The 18,150-nt window shown below is 42.1% G+C and overlaps 2 protein-coding genes across 2 annotated transcripts in view; one reads left to right on the plus strand and one right to left on the minus strand.

The window, feature by feature from the left end:
• serpini1 (serpin peptidase inhibitor, clade I (neuroserpin), member 1) overlaps positions 1 to 18,150 on the minus strand; it is a 225,508-nt gene that overhangs the window by 66,160 nt on the left and 141,198 nt on the right. The gene's annotated exons all lie outside the window — the stretch shown is intronic.
• Positions 16,544 to 18,150, plus strand: part of LOC139336549 (zinc finger B-box domain-containing protein 1-like) — a 36,961-nt gene continuing 35,354 nt past the window's right edge. The window contains exons 1-2 of the mRNA XM_070970686.1: positions 16,544 to 16,625; positions 17,151 to 17,264. Coding sequence (XP_070826787.1) covers positions 16,561 to 16,625; positions 17,151 to 17,264 — 179 coding nt within the window. The 5' untranslated portion in view covers positions 16,544 to 16,560. The remainder of the gene's footprint in view (positions 16,626 to 17,150; positions 17,265 to 18,150) is intronic.

Below are 18,150 nucleotides of genomic sequence, written 5' to 3' on the forward strand. Positions count from 1 at the left end.
TGCTGGCCTGCCGCTGCATGCCCCTGAGCCTATGGCAGTGTTAGCATTTCAAATTGAGTTACACGCTAAACAAGCAAAGCAGTGCGCGAGTGCTAACTCATCTGTTTATAGCAGGGCCTGCCGTGTTTGTTCTCTTGATGTGTGTGTTTGGGTATAGATTTGTGTGTGTGTTTGCCTCTAATTCTTTGTCTTAGTAATATGAAAACAAATTACATTCCATTGTGTGCAAGTGTGTGTGTGTGTGTGTGTGTGTGTTGGAGAGAGTGTGTGACCGTATGTGTGTATACTTGTATTTTCTGCTGTCCTCTTTCCCAGGAGTTTGTCTATGAGGCTAAACACTCATCATGTAAATCAGTGAGCTATTAGGCGCTGGCTCCTCTTCCTCTGCTTTCTTATGAAGATGAATAAGAACCAAGCCAGTGATAAAGGAGAGAGGAGAGGAAATGAAATGAACTCTGTGATTAAAGTGCACTGCTATATGGGCCTCTTGGTGCAGTATACTTATCTTGTCTGTGTATGTGTGTATGTACGTGTGTGTGTCTTCACATAATTTGCATGCCTTTCAGCTTCAGTTTATTTTAATTTAGTAGTCTCTGTCATTTCATTTCATTTTATAGGTGACACTCCAGTTGCGGAAATCTCACACTCACGCTGCACATTCCTTTAGTGTGTGCATGAACCTTCATGATCATATGTGTGCGTGTGTGACTATAAGTCATACACATGCTCATATAATTTGCAATACCATTAAACTGCAATTCCACAGTACGAACTCAAGCGTATAGTGCCTTTGGAGAATGAGGTTCAATTATTGGCGATTTTAACTCATAATTGAGGTTATGGTAATTGCAGATACACAATATACTGTGGGTGCATGCAGTATGTATACATGTGCATGCATGTGCCACACATTAATTGGCCTGAAGCACTCAAGCTTGTAATATTGTCTTATCTGTTTGAATGGTGCATAAATCTCTGTTCATATACAGCGAAGTGCTGTACTCTCTTTTCAAGATAGCTTCATTTATATGTATGAGTTTGGTGGCAGGTGAAGTAGTCTGAGTCTGTGTGCACATTGCAGCTCCGGCTGCCTTATTGCAGCATAATTACAATAAATCAAATTTACATTTGTCATGTAATTTAGTTCTCATCTTGGTATTGCCTGGTTAATTTTAGCGTCCACCGCAAATAAGATTTATTTTCATACAGATTAATAACTGGAATGCACACACACACACACACACACACACACACACACACACACACACACACACACACACACACACACACACACACACACACACACACACACACACACACACACACACGTACCTCCCACAAATGTCTCAAGGGAGCTATCATAATACCACGACTGTGTGTGAACATCTGACACTTCAGATACGGTATTTCTCCTCTCAGCTTTCACTCTTGCAACCCCACACTCTTTTACTCATTCTCTCTGGTGTGATTAGCAGCCAACTGAGAGACTGAGAGGAGCTGTCATGGCTCAGATAAGTAGATGGTTGGGATGCACTGCAGGAACTCATCCATAGGACAGATGTCACAACTGAGAGTGTTTCCTTTTTTGTGTTTGGTTGTGAAATGTTTGAGGCACGCTGAAGGTCCAGAATGATAAAACTTTGAATTTTATTACAGAATCTAGATGTGATTAAGATCTAGTACATTCAGCATGGACTTGGACTTCTTTGTATCTAAATCCTCCTGTGCACGTCAGTGAGATGGGCACTTGGAGCCAAACCATCACTAGAACTGGATCCGAAAATAAAACTAGTGGGAGGCAGGTGGGCAAATCCAGAAATAAACATTATCTTTAAATAACTGCAGCCTTTGTCAAATAAGTATGACAACAAACTAAAGGAGGACTCTTTGTGACCGTTTCTTTCCCAGTGTTATTCTAGCAATCTGAAGAGCACAGACAGCAGGTTTTTTGGGCAGTGTGGTCTGTCAGTGATAAAAAACAAACACTTCATGTGGTTTTTGTAGTGCAGAGAGCAGAGAGAAGAACTGGTGGATCAAAGTGTTGGAAGTAAACTTTTTATTTCTCTGACTAAAACTCATTTGATTTCTATATCAACAAAGTAGTAGCAAATGTCCTTCTTGCTGAGTTTTAACAACTCATTTTTGGTTCCTGTTGGTAATCATAGGAAGAGTCCATGTTGTGATGAATGAAAAACTAAGACAGTGATACTAATAATGTATATTTCACTTCTTACTTCATTACTAATTTCAGATCTAACCTTAAATTAGCCTGTTTGATGCGGGCAACATAAGGTGCATGTAGCTGACATGTACAACTAGGACTGCATATACTGTACAGTGCAGTACTGAGGCTGTATAAAACATGGACATAGTCTCTGTAATGTCAGCCACAGGTATTTGAAGAGCCATTTTGAAGGTCAGTGACAGTGGCTCTGGCCTTCACCACCTTGGCCGTGCCTGACTCCCCCAATTCAAAAAATGTGGAGCATTGGTGCAGCTGAAGACGTGCTGAGCGAAGCCTGGTTGCTGAAACCTATTGGCTCGCTGTCACTCCAAGCAGACATGTCCATAATTGTGCATAACTTTAAGCCTTAATACAAAAACTTATTTTAAACAAGTGAGATAAGTAAAACTTTGCCTCCCTTAGAGGTACTGGCTCCTGGTCAGTTTGACTTCATCATCTGTCTTCAATATATTAGTTAAACTAAAGGTTACACAAACTCAGCTGTCTAACATCTGCTGATTTCCTCGTTTTCATTGTTTTTAATTCCCTTCAGAACTCAAGGAAACGATTATCTGACCTAACCACATGAACAAAGTGCCTATTAGTCAAGTTGGCAATAAGGTGATTAAATCAGACGAATCCATGGGAAAACAAAAAGAAATCCAGTCAGATGCAAACTGACAGCCTCCCAGCTGTGAAGATATACAATAAGACGGAGGAGAACTGTAATTTGAATATGCCTGTTGGGGAGAGGCCAATAACACAGAAGAGCTGAACCCTCAATCTGCCAAATGGAAATGTTGACTGTGGTGCAGAAGTCGTGCCAGCTGAATATGACATGCTGGGTTCAGTTTTTAAAACTCCTCATCTCTCCACATATAAGATGATATTTTCAAATGCAGAATCATTTTAGCAATGCTTGTTTAACAGTCATATTTTCTTTCATTATCATTATTACAATCTTTACTCCTTTTTTTTTAAACCTTTCCATGGTGGCTGCCACTTTGGTAATGCTGTCTATGGACAATGGCCACGAGGGAACTTTGGATGAAACACTTTAACAAAGCTGAACGTTTTACAAATACTGTTGTGATTTGTACCTCAGGGCCACCGTAGATGACACCACGGGTCTCCATTAACAACCCACGGCTTGTAATGAGTGGTGCACACACAAGTATCTTTAATTACAGGAAAATAAGGATATTTTTTCTTAATTTGTGGCTTGTTCATCCACCAGTAAATCTATATTTCCATCTGCCAGCTCACTTCTCTTTCTATTAAATGATTCAACGTGGATGTTGAATGAGATTTTAATTGCATTATGATCATAGCTGCGCTTGTAAAGATGGAAATGACCGAATATTGTATTTTTTATGAGCAGGAGGGAGCGTAAGAAATGGTGAGAGGGTATGTTTTTAGCGCATTAAAGGCTATTCAACCCACTCCAGCGCGTTGTGTACAGGAGAAATGACCATCACTCAATTCAGGCTCATGTGCTGTGTTATTGTACCCCTGAGACAAGGAATGTATGTGCGTGGGTGAGTGGGTCCATTCACACACCATGTTGAGTACAGTAATTTAAAGCTGGACAGCTTTTAAAAGACAAGAACCCAAAACACAACATTTAGATGAAAACCATCCATCATTGTGCTATAAAACTGTTCATACTGTGTCCTACCCGAATGTGTGTGCGCGACAGAGCATGACTACATTTATATATGCACTTGAGTTGTCTGTGCGTGTGTTTGTGTGTATATCTGGACTGAATCAGTGCAGAAGGGATATTTTGACCAGGAGCATGAAGATGCATGTTATCAGAATGCTAAACAGCCCTTTTAAACAGTCTTAATATTGGGAAGGGACAGGGCAATAAATTCCCTTTGACGTGTGCTGCTTCCCCATGGTGGTAAGGCTACTACTGCAGCTACACACACACACACACACACACACACACACACACACACACGCACACACACACACACACACACACACACACACACACACACACACACACACACACACACAGTTTGTAAATACTGATGCCCTAACTGGCCAAAATAAGTTTCTTTCCCATTTTATCTAACCTGGTCTGTCCAACTGAGGAGGAGGGAGGGGAGAATAGAGGAGAGGACAGAGGAAAGGGATGTATGTAAGATGAAGAGAAGTGTGGAGAGGACTGGTGCAGACTGAGAGTAAGGATGGGGAGGGCGGTGGGAGCTAGGAACAGAGAGAAACAAGTGAAGGAATAGCCAATGAGAGAGGAAACAAGAGGGCAAAGATGAGAGGAGCAAGAGAAGATGAAAAGAAGAGAGGGCATAATCCGAAGATGGAGAGAGGAGAGGTGACTAGCGGATAGAAATCGAAGGAAATGGAGAGGCAAAAGAGACATGAGAGTTTAGAGGTGAGACAGAAAGGGGCAAAAGAGAAATGTAGATAAACAGCAAAAAAATAAAGGGAGCGAGGTGAGGAAAGAATGAAAAGAGAGACCGCGAGATGAAGAGACAACAGAGGATACAAATAGAAGAGTAAAGGCAGTGTGGAGTGATGCTTTGTGTCCACCTGAGGTTCATTAGCAAGCAGCCAGACAACTGACACACTTTATCTGCGTGTGTGTTTGCAGAACACACACCAGATGTTAAGTGATTGATTTCTTTGACTTAATGGAGAAGATGTGAATGCGTGTAACTCCACATGTTGTCATATCTTATTTCATGTTTCAGGCTGAATGTTTACATAAGCTAGTGACTTCCACACCAATCTCTGTTTTTTAGCCCATTCCGCTTGTCATGTGTTATTTCTGCCTGATTCTCCCTCTCTGTGTCTGCTTCCACTCCACAGGAGACACGGTTCAAGTTCTCATCTAACACGCAGAAACATTTTCAAACATCATTTCATTTGGTGCAATCGCCAAATTGGCCCCAACAGTTGTCGAAGATCAAAAATATAAAAGATTCAAAGTTACAAAAACTCAACAGTTAGATAGCCTGGAAGCTATAGCGTTTGATGTTGCTGTCTATCCTCAGATCACTGAAACGTCTATGTAACATTAATTCTGTCAACTCTGAGAATGTCAAGGTAAGGCATAGCGTGCATGTGCGGAAGCTCGATGGCATCCACATTCTGTGCACTATCCCACCGCACGCATGTAAGTCGCCTGCACTCAAACATGCAGCAGTAAAGGTCCCGTGCCATCTATAGGCTGTTCAGAATGGAGAACGTGGCATAAATATTCATATATTATTACTATTCTGGTGCCATAGCTAGCAAGTGCACCGTTCTCCTTAAGGCCACAGTGAGCTCTTCAAAGGAAATAGATTCCTGAGCACTTTAACATATATTACAAAGCCCTGCATTTTAAAAAGCCCCTTATGTAGGTACACTAAGTGTGTGTGTGTGTGTGTGTGTGTGTGTGTGTGTGTGTGTGTGTGCACTTGCATTTGCATAGTCCACATTGTCTTTTCTGACCACTAAAAACCCTTTGACTGAAACCACTTTAATGTGCAAATCTATAGAATAGCGCATCCGAAATTGGAGAAATGCTCCACATCCACATTGGCTTAAACTGCTTCAGGCTGGTGGCTTAACTCCTTTCATTTGCTATAGGCTCTCCCCACACAGCCGCTCACTTGTGTGTCAGCTCAGAACGTGGCGTGACAGTTTGGCCCCGTGGTCACATCCCCATGGCTGATATCCCCTAATAATCTCCCCACTCTCCATTCAACCGCTAACTGGGAGCATGTGTGTTTCATGAAAGTATTATAGGACGCGTGTGTGCGTGCAGAGATGGAGATAAGGGGAGAAAGCGCGTTGTGTGACGGAACATAAGACAAATCACAAATACGCAGTATTCACAGATTTTAGCAGGGATTTAAATATTTTATGTGACTGAAATATTGAAGCCCTCTACCTGCCTGCAGCGTATATCTTTTCCAACCTCTCCTCACCTCCTGTTCAAGGTTTTTTAAATTCTGGACAAGCCTTCAGATCTCTCTCTTTATATATCTCTCACTTTCTTTCTTTCTTATCTCTTTCCTCCTGTGCCTTTACACCCCTCCATGTCCCTCTTCTCTCCCCCATATCCTGTCTATCATTGCCGCCTTCCTTGGCTCAAGTAATCTCCCTCTTTACTGTGTCTCACCCGTTCTCTCTCATTTTCCATCCATCCTTTCAATCTACTGTCTGGCTGCTGCTTCTTTCCTTCTCTCTGTTCCTATCAGTCCCCATCCTCCCTCTTTTTCTACCACCCCCTGTCTGTGCATCTGTAGCCCCCCCCCACACACACACACACCTTCTCTCTCTCTGTCTCTCTCCCTCTCTTGCTGTCTGTTCTTCCATGAAATTAAAGTGCTCTAAGCTGCTGTTTAATCAGAGCCTGTTTGGGAAAGTGCTGCGATGACAGAAATTGTCCATCCCAAGTGCTGTGTGCATGTATGTAGTGTTTATGTGTGTCTGCATGTTCAGATTATAATTAGAAAGAGAAAAAGCACAAAGATGCATGCTCCTGATTTTCTGCATGTGTGTTTTTTGCACATGTGTGTGTTTGGTGAAAGACTTGTTTAGATGGCTATTAATCCATAGATAATCAGCATTGGCAGGTGGTGCGGCCTGATATAGATGATTAACTGAAAATCTGGATTGTTTACTGTTGGGGCTGGATAAATGAACACAGATCAACAAAGCTAATTAAATACCATTTGCCGCCACGAAATAGTAGTTAATGCTTCAGTGTTTGACATGGCGGAGGTGGCAAAGGGAAGGCGTGATTGGAGCCTGTGAGCCTTTACTGACTGCAGTGCATTATTTCTCCACACATCTTTCCCTAAAAACACAGATTTTTGTGCCCGCTTAAAGGAATAATTTGATATTTCTGAGAATACACCACACTTTCTTCTGAGGGTTATAAAAGAGGATTGATACCACTTTCATATTTATGTGATTAGTGTGGAGCTGGAACAAGGAGGTGATTAGCTTAGCTTAGCATGGAGTTTGGAAAAAGGGGTAAACGGCTAGCCTGGGTCACCAAAGTAAAACAAATCTACTGATAAGCAGCTCCAAAGCTAACATGTAGCATACCTTGTTCACGTTATCTGTAAAAAACATACATCTGAAAAGATGTTTGCAGTTTTACCAGTTTTACCAACATAATATACAACCCTGATTCCAAATAAGTTGGGTCGCTGTGTAAAACAATAAGCACATAAATAAAACATAAGAAATAATTCAATGAGCAATTGCTCATCTTTTTTGACTATACTCAATGAAAAACAGTGTAAAGACAATATGTTTCACCCCATCAACTTCATTGATTTTTGTAAATGTATGCTTATTCTGAATTTGATGCCAGCACATTGGGACAGGAGCAACAAAAGACCAAAAACACCTGTTTGGAACATTCCACAGGTAAACAGGTTCATTGGTAACAGGCGATAGTGTCATGACTGGGTATGAAATGGGTATCCTGGAAAGGCTCAGTCCTTCAAAAGTGAGGATGGGGTGAGGTTCACCACTTTGGCAACACATGAGTCTGTGAAAAATATTGCTACATGGGTTCAGAAATACTTTGTAAAACTGTTGTCAGTAAACAGTTTGCTTGCAAATGATTGTATTTTGTCTTGATCTGTTTTTTTATTATTATTGGGTTTTTTTTTTTTTAATTGGGCTTGTCTTTGCTTGCAGAGAAACTCAGATGGACTTGACTGGGATAAAAGACTGAACTGATGTTGATCTAAAGCAGCTCTTTTGAAATGGAAGGTGCTGTGGTTAGTCGTGATGCTGCTGGTTCAGGTTTGAGTAATGAACTGTGTCCTTGGCACTGGTTTTTGTTGCTTTTTGTGTGTGTCTACAGTCTTAATATCTCTCCCTGTATACAGTACATAGTGTAGTATATTTACAAGATCCCCTATTTACAAAACCCTCACCAATCCCAACTCTTATCAGAGTTACATAAGCACACAGCTGTGAACTGTGCAAACTACTATATCCGCACAGAGCACAAACTGACAAGTACAAACAGTCATATCAGATACAATTACACAAACACAGGCAGTAGGCAGATACTGTTCCACATAGTACAGTACATACTGCATGCACACACAGTCATAGATGCAAAAGACACTCACATGATTGATTTGAACTGGTTTCTTTCTCTTCATGTATAAATTTTGGTGATTTTATAAAATTTCTCACATGCTCACAGCACTGCTACACTTCAGATCTGTAAATATGCAGACTGTAATATGTTTGCGCGGCCATGAGCAGGAAACAAATGACATGTCATTTCTGATATACTGTGCAGATCACATTCCCAGAACTGTATGAGCATTTCCTGAGCATGTGACCACTCCCCTCCCCATCCTGCAACTAGAAAATCACAATGATAGCTTTAGAGGCAACAATCATTCTTGTGGCCATTGCTCTCATCAACGTGGCGCAATCAACCCTGTTCCACATACAACCTCCAGATGGCAGTAGAGGTGCAGCTCACTCTCAGACTACAGCGATTGTGTGCTTATGTGCAGGTGTGTGTACATGCACCTGCAAAAATCTGTTTGTGTTTGTGTGAGCAGGAGAGAAAGGGAGAGAGGGTGCACAAGAGTGATCAAGCAGAAAAAAAAAAAAAATTCCAGCAGTGAAAGGTATTGGAGTTTTATTTTACCTGTGCTCCCACACACATTGTTTTACAGGCATTGGAGGGAAAATTGTCTATTCTAAATCTTGTTCATGCCACCATTTGTCTCTATAATCCATGGCAGAACAATAGGCTGATGTGATCAAACAGTATCAGCTTGTTCCCTGGTTATTAAACGTCATGTCTGACCCAGATTCCTATGCAGCAGTTACTGTCACACTCACTACCTTTCCTAGAGTTGGATTTAATAGAATGGGGTAAACTATAGAAAAAAACCCAAAAAGAATGACACATAATTTTGTTTTCGCACAGCTTTAACAAGGCAGTCAGTGCTGCTGTCAAACCTTCCACCCTGAGCCAAAATTAGCAATTCATCATCGTCCAACCAAAGATTGTGGTTTACTGTATCCTCCAACTGAACATCTGTTTTCCTGTCCTCTTTTCCCTCTGTCACTTTTTGCCTCATCCAAACGCTTTTGTTCGTCTTTAACAGTCATTACCTGTCTGTCTCTGTCGGTTTTTCTTTCTTTCCGTCTACCCTGTTGCTTTAACTTCACCATCTCCCTGTCTGTCTTTTATCAGCTGACCATCACAGTCATCAGTAGAATCACTGCCTGCATCCACCTGTCTTAAGCCTCACTAACTGTCAGATACTCATCAGGGCTCTGACTGATGCACAGTTGTGTGTGTGTCTATAGGTGTGACACAGAGCCATCAGCTTAAGCTACTCCCACATGATGAAGGGCCTCTCACGTGCTTTCCCTCTTCCTCCTTCATCTCTCACACTCACCCATCTCTGCCGCCCTCCCTCCCATACTCAACCTCTCAATTTCTCACTTGGCCTTTTTGTCCAGCCCTCTGGCCTCTCTCCCCTCCACCAGAGCTCTCATTACCTCTCTTTCTCAGTGACATCCAATGACGGGCTGGCCATCACTTCCTGACAACTCGATATTCTCTCTGTGTCTCTGTCTTTTTTATTTTGCTCATGCTGCAACTCTCTTTATCTCTCACTCCATCTCACTCCACTTGGACTCTTTCTCTCTAATTTCCTATCTACCTTTCAATCCATACATACACCTCCTGACTGTCTGTTGGTCAGGCTCTGTGTCACATAGTCTTATTCTCATTCCTTCCATTTCTGTCTGCATAATCATTGGATTGTGCTTTGTCTGTGTTTCTTCTCCTCTCTGTCACTCATATCTCTGATGTCAATGTCAATCCTATTTATGGCTTTTAGATATATAAAGCACGTCAGTATCTGCAGCAAATGTCATATATTTTAGCATATTCCTTTTTCTGAAAGGTAGCATTCATTTTTTATTGCTCTTTTTGTTGTTTATTTGTTTCTCTCCTTTCATGTTTTATTCTAACCAAAGGCAGAACACACACACACACACACACACACACACACACACACACACACACACACACACACACACACACACACACACACACACGCACAGGACACATATAGTGTATTAGCCTACAGTATACACACCAGCTAATCACACACCCTGTGGGACCCTCAGTGGGAAGTCAGAGGAGAATGAAGACATCATTAGTAGAATGTTGGATTCTCTTCACGATGTCAAGGACGTCCTGTCCATGTTCTCATCCCACTGTGTGATGGCACTGATCCTCATTCTCTACTCTTGCCTCTCTACCTCCTCATCATGTAGCTCACATCTTTTAGACTGGCATGTCCACCGAGCACGTCTCTTGACAGTCATGGCCTGAAAGAGCTTTTTCAGTGATGAGAACCTCAGCGAGAAGGAATCTCATTATTTTCAATGGATGGGATCTGCTGTTGGATGTTCCACACAGCAATGAGGGTAATTTATGGTTGTAGACCATGAAACATCTATTGACAGACGTTCACAATATCTTGGATTTTAACGAAGCAGGGCTGCATTTGTTGTGGGATTTAAGTGCACAGCAACAACACCAGCCATGAGCAGAGTTTTATCATAAACGAGATGCTCCGGTCTCTAGTTTTGATTGGTTAGGTCATGTTGCAAAAATGAACACTTAAATTTGACCAGAGAGGTGCCACTGTAATTACGACTAATTTAATACTGTTGCACTTGCAAAAAGTTAGTTGAGTTCACATGATTGCACATGGGGAATATTGATAATGCACAGTTCAGCATACACTGATACTGCACACGAGTGAGTTTGTCAGTTTCGGTGAGTGTGGTCGATTGGGAGCGGTGTTGATTTTAAAGTCTGACGGCAGCAGGAAGGAAGGGCCTGCAGTATCTGCTTCACACACTGCAGGTGAAGCAGCCTGTCAGTGAAGGAGCTGCATAGCCATTGTTGTCCTTTCTCCCACCACTTCCACTGAGTCGAAGGGACATCCCAGGACATGGCTAGTCCTCTTAACCAGTCTGTTAAGTCTCTTCCTGTCAGCAGTTGCTGACAGAGCAGAGATGCTGCTACCCCAGCAGACCACTCTATAGCACTCTATAGAAGATGACTGGTGCCACTCCAGTCTTTCTTATATAGTGCATTTGTACTGTCAGTCCAGTCCAGTTTATTATTCAGGTGTACACCCAGGTACTTCCACCATCTCAATGTCTGTTCCCTGAGTGTTCACTGGTATAGGAGGAGACTATTTGCTCCTGTGAAAGTCCATTATCAGCTGTTTGGTTTTCCCTGTACTGATCTGGAGCCGATTCCACTGGCACCAATCCACAAATCCCTGAGTCAGTTCTTTGTACTCCCTGCCATCCCCATCCATTTTCCAACTGAGTGCATGTCCTTTCACCTGTTCTTATAAGCACTTACAATGTTTGCATCACAAAAGCAGCTTGGAAATGCTGGAAATTTGATTTAACTTAACTTGTCTGCTGTGAAAAAGACCTATATGGTTGAGTGAAGGCCCTACATATCCATTGTTTACCCAAACACTTGCTTCACTTATTTTGGCTGATAAGACCTTTTCACGGGGCTGCATGAGCATGTATAGACTCTACTTGACTAACATCTCCCCCACTTTGAAGGAGGGACAACACCCTATCATTCTTGTTGGTATGTTGACTTTGGTGACCTCACTTAATTTCCCACATAGCTTCACCCCATCTTCAACCTGAAGTGTAATTAGCCAGAATAATTGAAAACACCTGTGCAGATGTGCAGGTTTTGAGATATCTGTAACAGGACAATTCATCAGCACCATCTTTTTGCAGAATCATTGTCCCCATTACTCTGGATTATTCATGGACCTTGCTGTCAACAATTTTGTCTGGTACTATGTCTTCACTGGAAAGTACTTACTATGAAAAGTGTTCAGGGTGAGGTCTGTAGTTTTCTCAGAGTATATGAAACATTGCTTTTGGTGTTAAATTGTTTAAATGTAATAATTATACTTGCTCTTTTCCCTGCTGTGACATGTCAAAATGTCTGCTGTGAAACAGGAAGGTGTGGTGTGATGTAAGGAGGTGCACGCTGGGATGTGTGTTGCTATTTTTTAGGACATCACACAATGCCGTGATGAGTTACTGCTTTCTCATCTCTCCTCAGCTCCATCAAGTAATGAAACAACTGCAAATTACGCATTCAAATATACTACTTCTGTCTTGTTCAGATTTTTGTGTGTGTTGCAGTGTGTGAACTGTGGCTGACTTCTTCTTCTTCTTCTCTGCTTCTAAAGTAGTTGGTCATTTAGTTGTCTTAAAGCATGAAACCAGATAAGTACTTTTCTTTTTGTTTGATCCCTCTGCATCGAATTCCTCGTCTTTCTTCCCTCTCTGCTGTTTCTTCTTGTTATTTTAGTTGGTGTAATGATGTGACTTGCCAGCATCACTGATTGACTTCAGTTAATACATCACTCATTCTTTTTGATTCAGAGCACTTTAAATTGATTTGGTGAGATAATTTCAGGTCAGGATCCAATTAGCATAAGGCTAAATGATTTCCCTACCATTAGTTTCCAGTGAGGGGCTGCACGGTGGCTCAGTTGTTAGTGCTGCTGCCTTGACAGGCAAAGCAACAAGGTCCTGCATCGTAGTCCTGATGTTTCTCCGCGAATGTCTTTCTGTTGCTTGTTTTGGTTTCCCCCCACAGTCCAAAGACATGCAGATCAGGTGAACTTGCAGATTAAAACTGCTCATGTAAAAGCAATTGCCCAGTGTTAATCCGATGATGGACTGGTGACCCGTTTCCCTGCCAGTTGTGCATGCAGGGATTGTCTCCATCCCCTTGCGACCCTGAGCAGGGTAGAGAAGATGGATGTGTGAAAGCTCCCAACCACCTTCTTCAAGGTTATTTAACAATTTCTCCATTATTTCATCAGTAGACTCCCAGGATTATCTACAAACCCCTTGTACATACCAGGAGTCACAGAATTGGTGTTGATTCTGGCTGGCTGACTACTTTCTCCATCCTTTCTTTCTCCATGTCCCTGTTGCTACCACTTTGTCATTACTAAAAGGTTTCCAACCACTGCCAAACAGTCAATATATATCCAGCATGAGGCCGCTGAGGAAGGTTTAACCCAGCAGATGACATTCAGTACAGTGCCATAATCATTGCCTCCTAATGAATTAAATAGCCTTGACATTTCACAGCATGCTTGTCCTTTTCCTGCAACTGCTCTGTTGGTGTATCCCTCCTTTCATGCATTCTGTCGCTCTCTTGTTCTTTCTCTTGCATTGCTTTTCCATGTGCCTTTTGGCCTCTCGCTATTCCCTCCTCCCCACCTCCACCCTTCATTTCTATATCCCTCACCCCCTCTCTTACTCCTTCTCTCGCTTCTTCTCACTTGGCCCTTCATCGGTATTCTACTGCATGCCCAGCTGTCTATGCAGGCAGAACTGAGAGAGAGAAGGAGGGAGAGAGGGAAGGAGGGGAAGAGAGAGAAAGTCACTGTTTAGCAGCAGAGACAGAATCCAGCTGGAGGGTCATGACCCTAAATGACCATCCACACTCACACAGACACAGACACGCTCAATAAGTCATACACCCACACTTCCCTGATGGCAGGAGCAATAGGTCATACGCCAACAATGGAGGAAGAGAGAGAGAGTCAGAGAGACAAAGGGAGAGGAGGGGAGAGAAAGCAGGGTTTAGGAATGAGGTGGAGGTGTGTTCACTGCTTGCTGAGCCATAATTGTCCTGTGGTATGGTGGGGAGGATGGCAAGGAAGGATAGAGACATGGCAAAAAGTAGCAATGGAAGGGGCATGGCCTGCAGTAGAGGAGTCCTTTTGCAACAGTGTCAGAAAGTTTCTTTTGTCCTGGAATACAGATGAGGGCTGGATGGATGACTGCCTGGCTGCGCTTTTAAGAGACAGACAGACAAGCAGACAGACTCATGTTTGCAGAAACACATCCTCTGGATCTGTTCGGGTTTCCTCCATTAGGCACATAGGCTTGGATGCAGGAATCTTCAGAGACATATAATAAGCAAAAAATAATGTTTTCTGAAAAGTTTAATGTTACAGCAATAGCTTACTCTACATGTAATGTAAAGTACATGTAAAGTACTCTCTCTTACATGTAAAGTAAACTTTTACCCTTTGAATTGACGAGACTGCATGAAAATCACCCTGGAAGTGTGAATAGTTAACTATCATGTCAAGTCTTTTGTTATTCCCGTGGCGTTTTGGCTTTTGAAGAATCAAGATTTCTCATCTACATATACACTGTAGACTTTTATGTAATATACAGATACATGGTGGCTCAGTTTTCCTGTACACAAACAAACATGAGCACTCTTGTGGGCACACATCCACAATGTATGCCTCTTAACAAATTCATTCAAGCACATTTATCTTATGGGACGAATGGGAAATTATTTCGCTTCTGATCTCTAATGATTGTCAACATGAAAGATCTAAACAACATAATCTTGGAGGACTAAAATCTACTCTGAAGTGTGATGAAAAAAAAAAAACATTACAAGGGTTCAAAGCTCCAATCAGAGCTATAACATTTATCTTGATGCTATGAGGATTTTCATTAGAAGGGAATTCCCGCTGCCCACGATTACTGAGGCAATAGGGGACTTGATGTCTTTGAATCTGATGTTTATTCCCTCAACAAATAAAAGCGCGCTATAATTCTTTTAAACAGTCGAACAAATTCAGGAAAGGCAAAATTCAAACAACACATGACGAGAAACGAAACGACCTCTGCGAGACTCATCAACTGCATCTATCGCGAGAGAGGCGGAGGTTGCCATAGTAACGCTAACCCAACAGAAATACCCCGAGCCCAGAGACTGGAGCATGGCGCCGGCGACAACCTGAAACATTGTAATACAAATCGTGAATTACTGAGATGTTCGCTTTACTTTAATGACAGCAGAACAGGCTGAAAAAAACAAAGATTGATTGTGTCCTCACAAACTGGAAAAACTAAGGTGGAACATAAGGTAAGTCACGGAACTACTTTCAGCAGTGTGGACCGTTTACGTGCTGTACGTGAAGTGAAGGTACCGAGACGAACGTAGCGTGACAAGCCCCGCTTAGCTTCACGTTTGCTAGCTATCAGTTTCATTCTTGTGTCTGTCACTTGTTCTGAAAAGTTACTTAAGTTGTTTACCTGTGGCATCAGTGACTTAAGCTTTAGTCAATTTCCTCTTTACAAGAACTACTTCCTGTTTAATGCTGTGTAGAAAAAACGCTCGTTTGCATAACAGTTAGTGTTTAGCAATGGTAGCTAAAGCTAATGATATATTTTCCTTGAGGGACAGCAAAATTTCGTCACATTAGTCCACATTTTCCTTTTTGGCACATTTGTTCCCCCCAAAAAAACTGAACTACGGGAGTGAATTTAAGATGATGTATTCTTGGCCAAAAACTGTGTTTGCCATTGAGTTTTGTTCCCTCACCTGACATCACTATATAGAAGCTGTAGCTTTGAAAGCTGCTATTGTCAAGAAGAACTAAATGCATCAGTATGCCACAGTGTGTCTGTCACCATAATGTCTACAATAGACCCTTTACACATCAAGGCAGGGAAAGCACCAGCAGTTATAATACTACAAGTTCTTGAAGCTGTGTCCTTTAGTTTTTCCCTGATGATGCGTATAATGGATTACTGGTATAGCTTCAAGGAGCACTTACTGTAAATGTGTCATGGCTAATGTTACTTACACCTGTGCTTTTCCAGCTAAGACAAGCAAAGGTGCCCTTCCAGAAAAAGCTCTATTATGTAGGCATCATGCAAAGCTGACTTCTCATTAAGGTTTCCATTGTACTGTCCTGTTTTACAGTCGCAAAAGTTTCAAATAGGTTCTAGCATGTGAAATGTCAGGCCCTTTGTTAAGAGGTTACTGCCTCTGAGCGAAAGTTACAGTAGCTAATCACTTCCACCTAATGCCACATTGCTATCAACTACAGCACGTGTGGCTGCCTTGCTATTATAACAATATATAATATCTGGCTGACTGGATAATTGGCTTTTACTGCCTAAAAGAGTTACCAGCCATTTGTCAGGCATACAAATCTGCCAGATACAATTTCAACACACAAGACTGCTTGTTTTAACTGCCTCTTACGTATACATCTCAGCAAATCTGTCCCTGCTATTTTGCTCATTTCACTGCAGCGGTATTCATTTATGGCTGTGTGTGATTTAGCCTGGGCCCAGCGTGATAGCCAGTTTTATGCCATTACTGTTGGTTTTTATTGCAGAAGAGACTCTTTCTAAAAAGCCCAGCGAAGGACGCGGTAGGAATACCTGAGCCCCCAGAAAGAAGAGGCATGAATTTAAATGACTTTGTGGTGCTTCCTAACAACAAGGCCAAATCCGTCAAGCTCAATGCCAGGTAAGATGAGATAAGATCAATGATGTGATTTAAGTCATTAGGTAGAAGCCCATTCTGGTTACTTGGCTGCCATACTGTTTCCATCTGTTCCCATTCAAATTCTGCCCAGACAACGAGTATTTGACAAAATGGAGTTTCCGGCAAGTTAATCATCTGACCTGGATTCTGATTCAGTGCAGTTTATTTGTTTTCTTCATACTGCTTGAGTTCAGTCTCCTGCATAGTTTCTCATTTGCCAACAGGTAATTGACTTAATTGATGTCTGCCTTGGTGGTATCCCGATCCAGTGGTTAATTGATTATAGTATTGATGAGTCATGGCAACAGGGATCCGCTAGTGCAGCAGATGAATTGAACATATTGATGAAAGCCTGGCTGTCCAATCTGACAGAGTAGGTCATTTGTATGATAGATTGTTATTGAATGATTGCATATACCGTGTGTGTACGTGTGTGCGTGTGCGTGTGTGTGTGTGTGTGTGTGTGTGTGTGTGTGTGTGTGTGTGTGTGTGTGTATGTTGCCATAGGAACCTGCAGGAACTGCACATGGAGACGGTGACTCTTGCCCAGGACAGCAAAGAGATGGAGGAGAAACTGCAACAGCTGAAAGAGCGCATGAGTAAAGAGAAGGAGGAGAGAAGGTGAGTATCAGTGTTGCAGTTAGTGCACTAGAAAAAGCAGTGAAAGGAGGGGGAGAGGTAGCTAAGAGGAGAGAGGGGAAGACCTGAGTGGGAAGGTGAGAACAGAAGATATTAGAAAGCAGAAGAAGGAGATAGGGTGAGTGAAAGAGGGAGTGAGAGAGGAGAGCAAGTGTAATGAGTAAGTATACTCAGGATGGACTACGGCAGCTGCAACAGAAAAAACAGATGAGGGAGATTCATATTCCTGAATCAGGTTTCATTTTACTTTCATCTACACAGACAATTGTACTGCTCCGTGTGTTGTCTGCGCTCCATCTCATGGAATTTCAGGGTTATTACTCTGTTGTTGTGGTTCGACTTGTGTGAAATCTAATGTTGTAAAGCGCACCAGCAACAGGTCTCTACGCTCTCTACCAGTGTCTTGGTCCCAGTAACTGCCAGTGAGATCTTAAAAAAATGCTAAGATTGACATCCTTAGACAAATGGGGAGAAAAGAGTCCAGGAATTAGTGCAGGTAAATTAGAAGGGTCAGAGAAGACAAAGAAGGAAGAGGAAGAGCTGAATGGAAAGGGGGCTGCTGAGGGAAAGTCTGTATAAGCAAGAGGAACTGATGGATGAATGCAGTGATTTGGCAGATAAGAAGTTTAATGTAGAGGCTGAAAAAAATGAAGTCCATACTGTCACAGCTAAACACATAGGAAACAGAGTAGGTGACTAATGGAGAGACAAGAGTCGGTGAGGGAGATAGGAAGGCAGGAAAAATACTACAGCAGCTGTGAAAGAGCAACAAGAAAGTAGAGACACTGAGTAATAGAGATAGATGGAGGAGGAGACTAAATGAGAGAGAGAGGGAGGTCGATGACTTCTCTCCCTATAAAGGTCAAAG

Source organism: Chaetodon trifascialis, chromosome 9 (genome assembly GCF_039877785.1).
Source record: "Chaetodon trifascialis isolate fChaTrf1 chromosome 9, fChaTrf1.hap1, whole genome shotgun sequence".
Classification (NCBI taxonomy): domain Eukaryota; kingdom Metazoa; phylum Chordata; class Actinopteri; order Chaetodontiformes; family Chaetodontidae; genus Chaetodon; species Chaetodon trifascialis.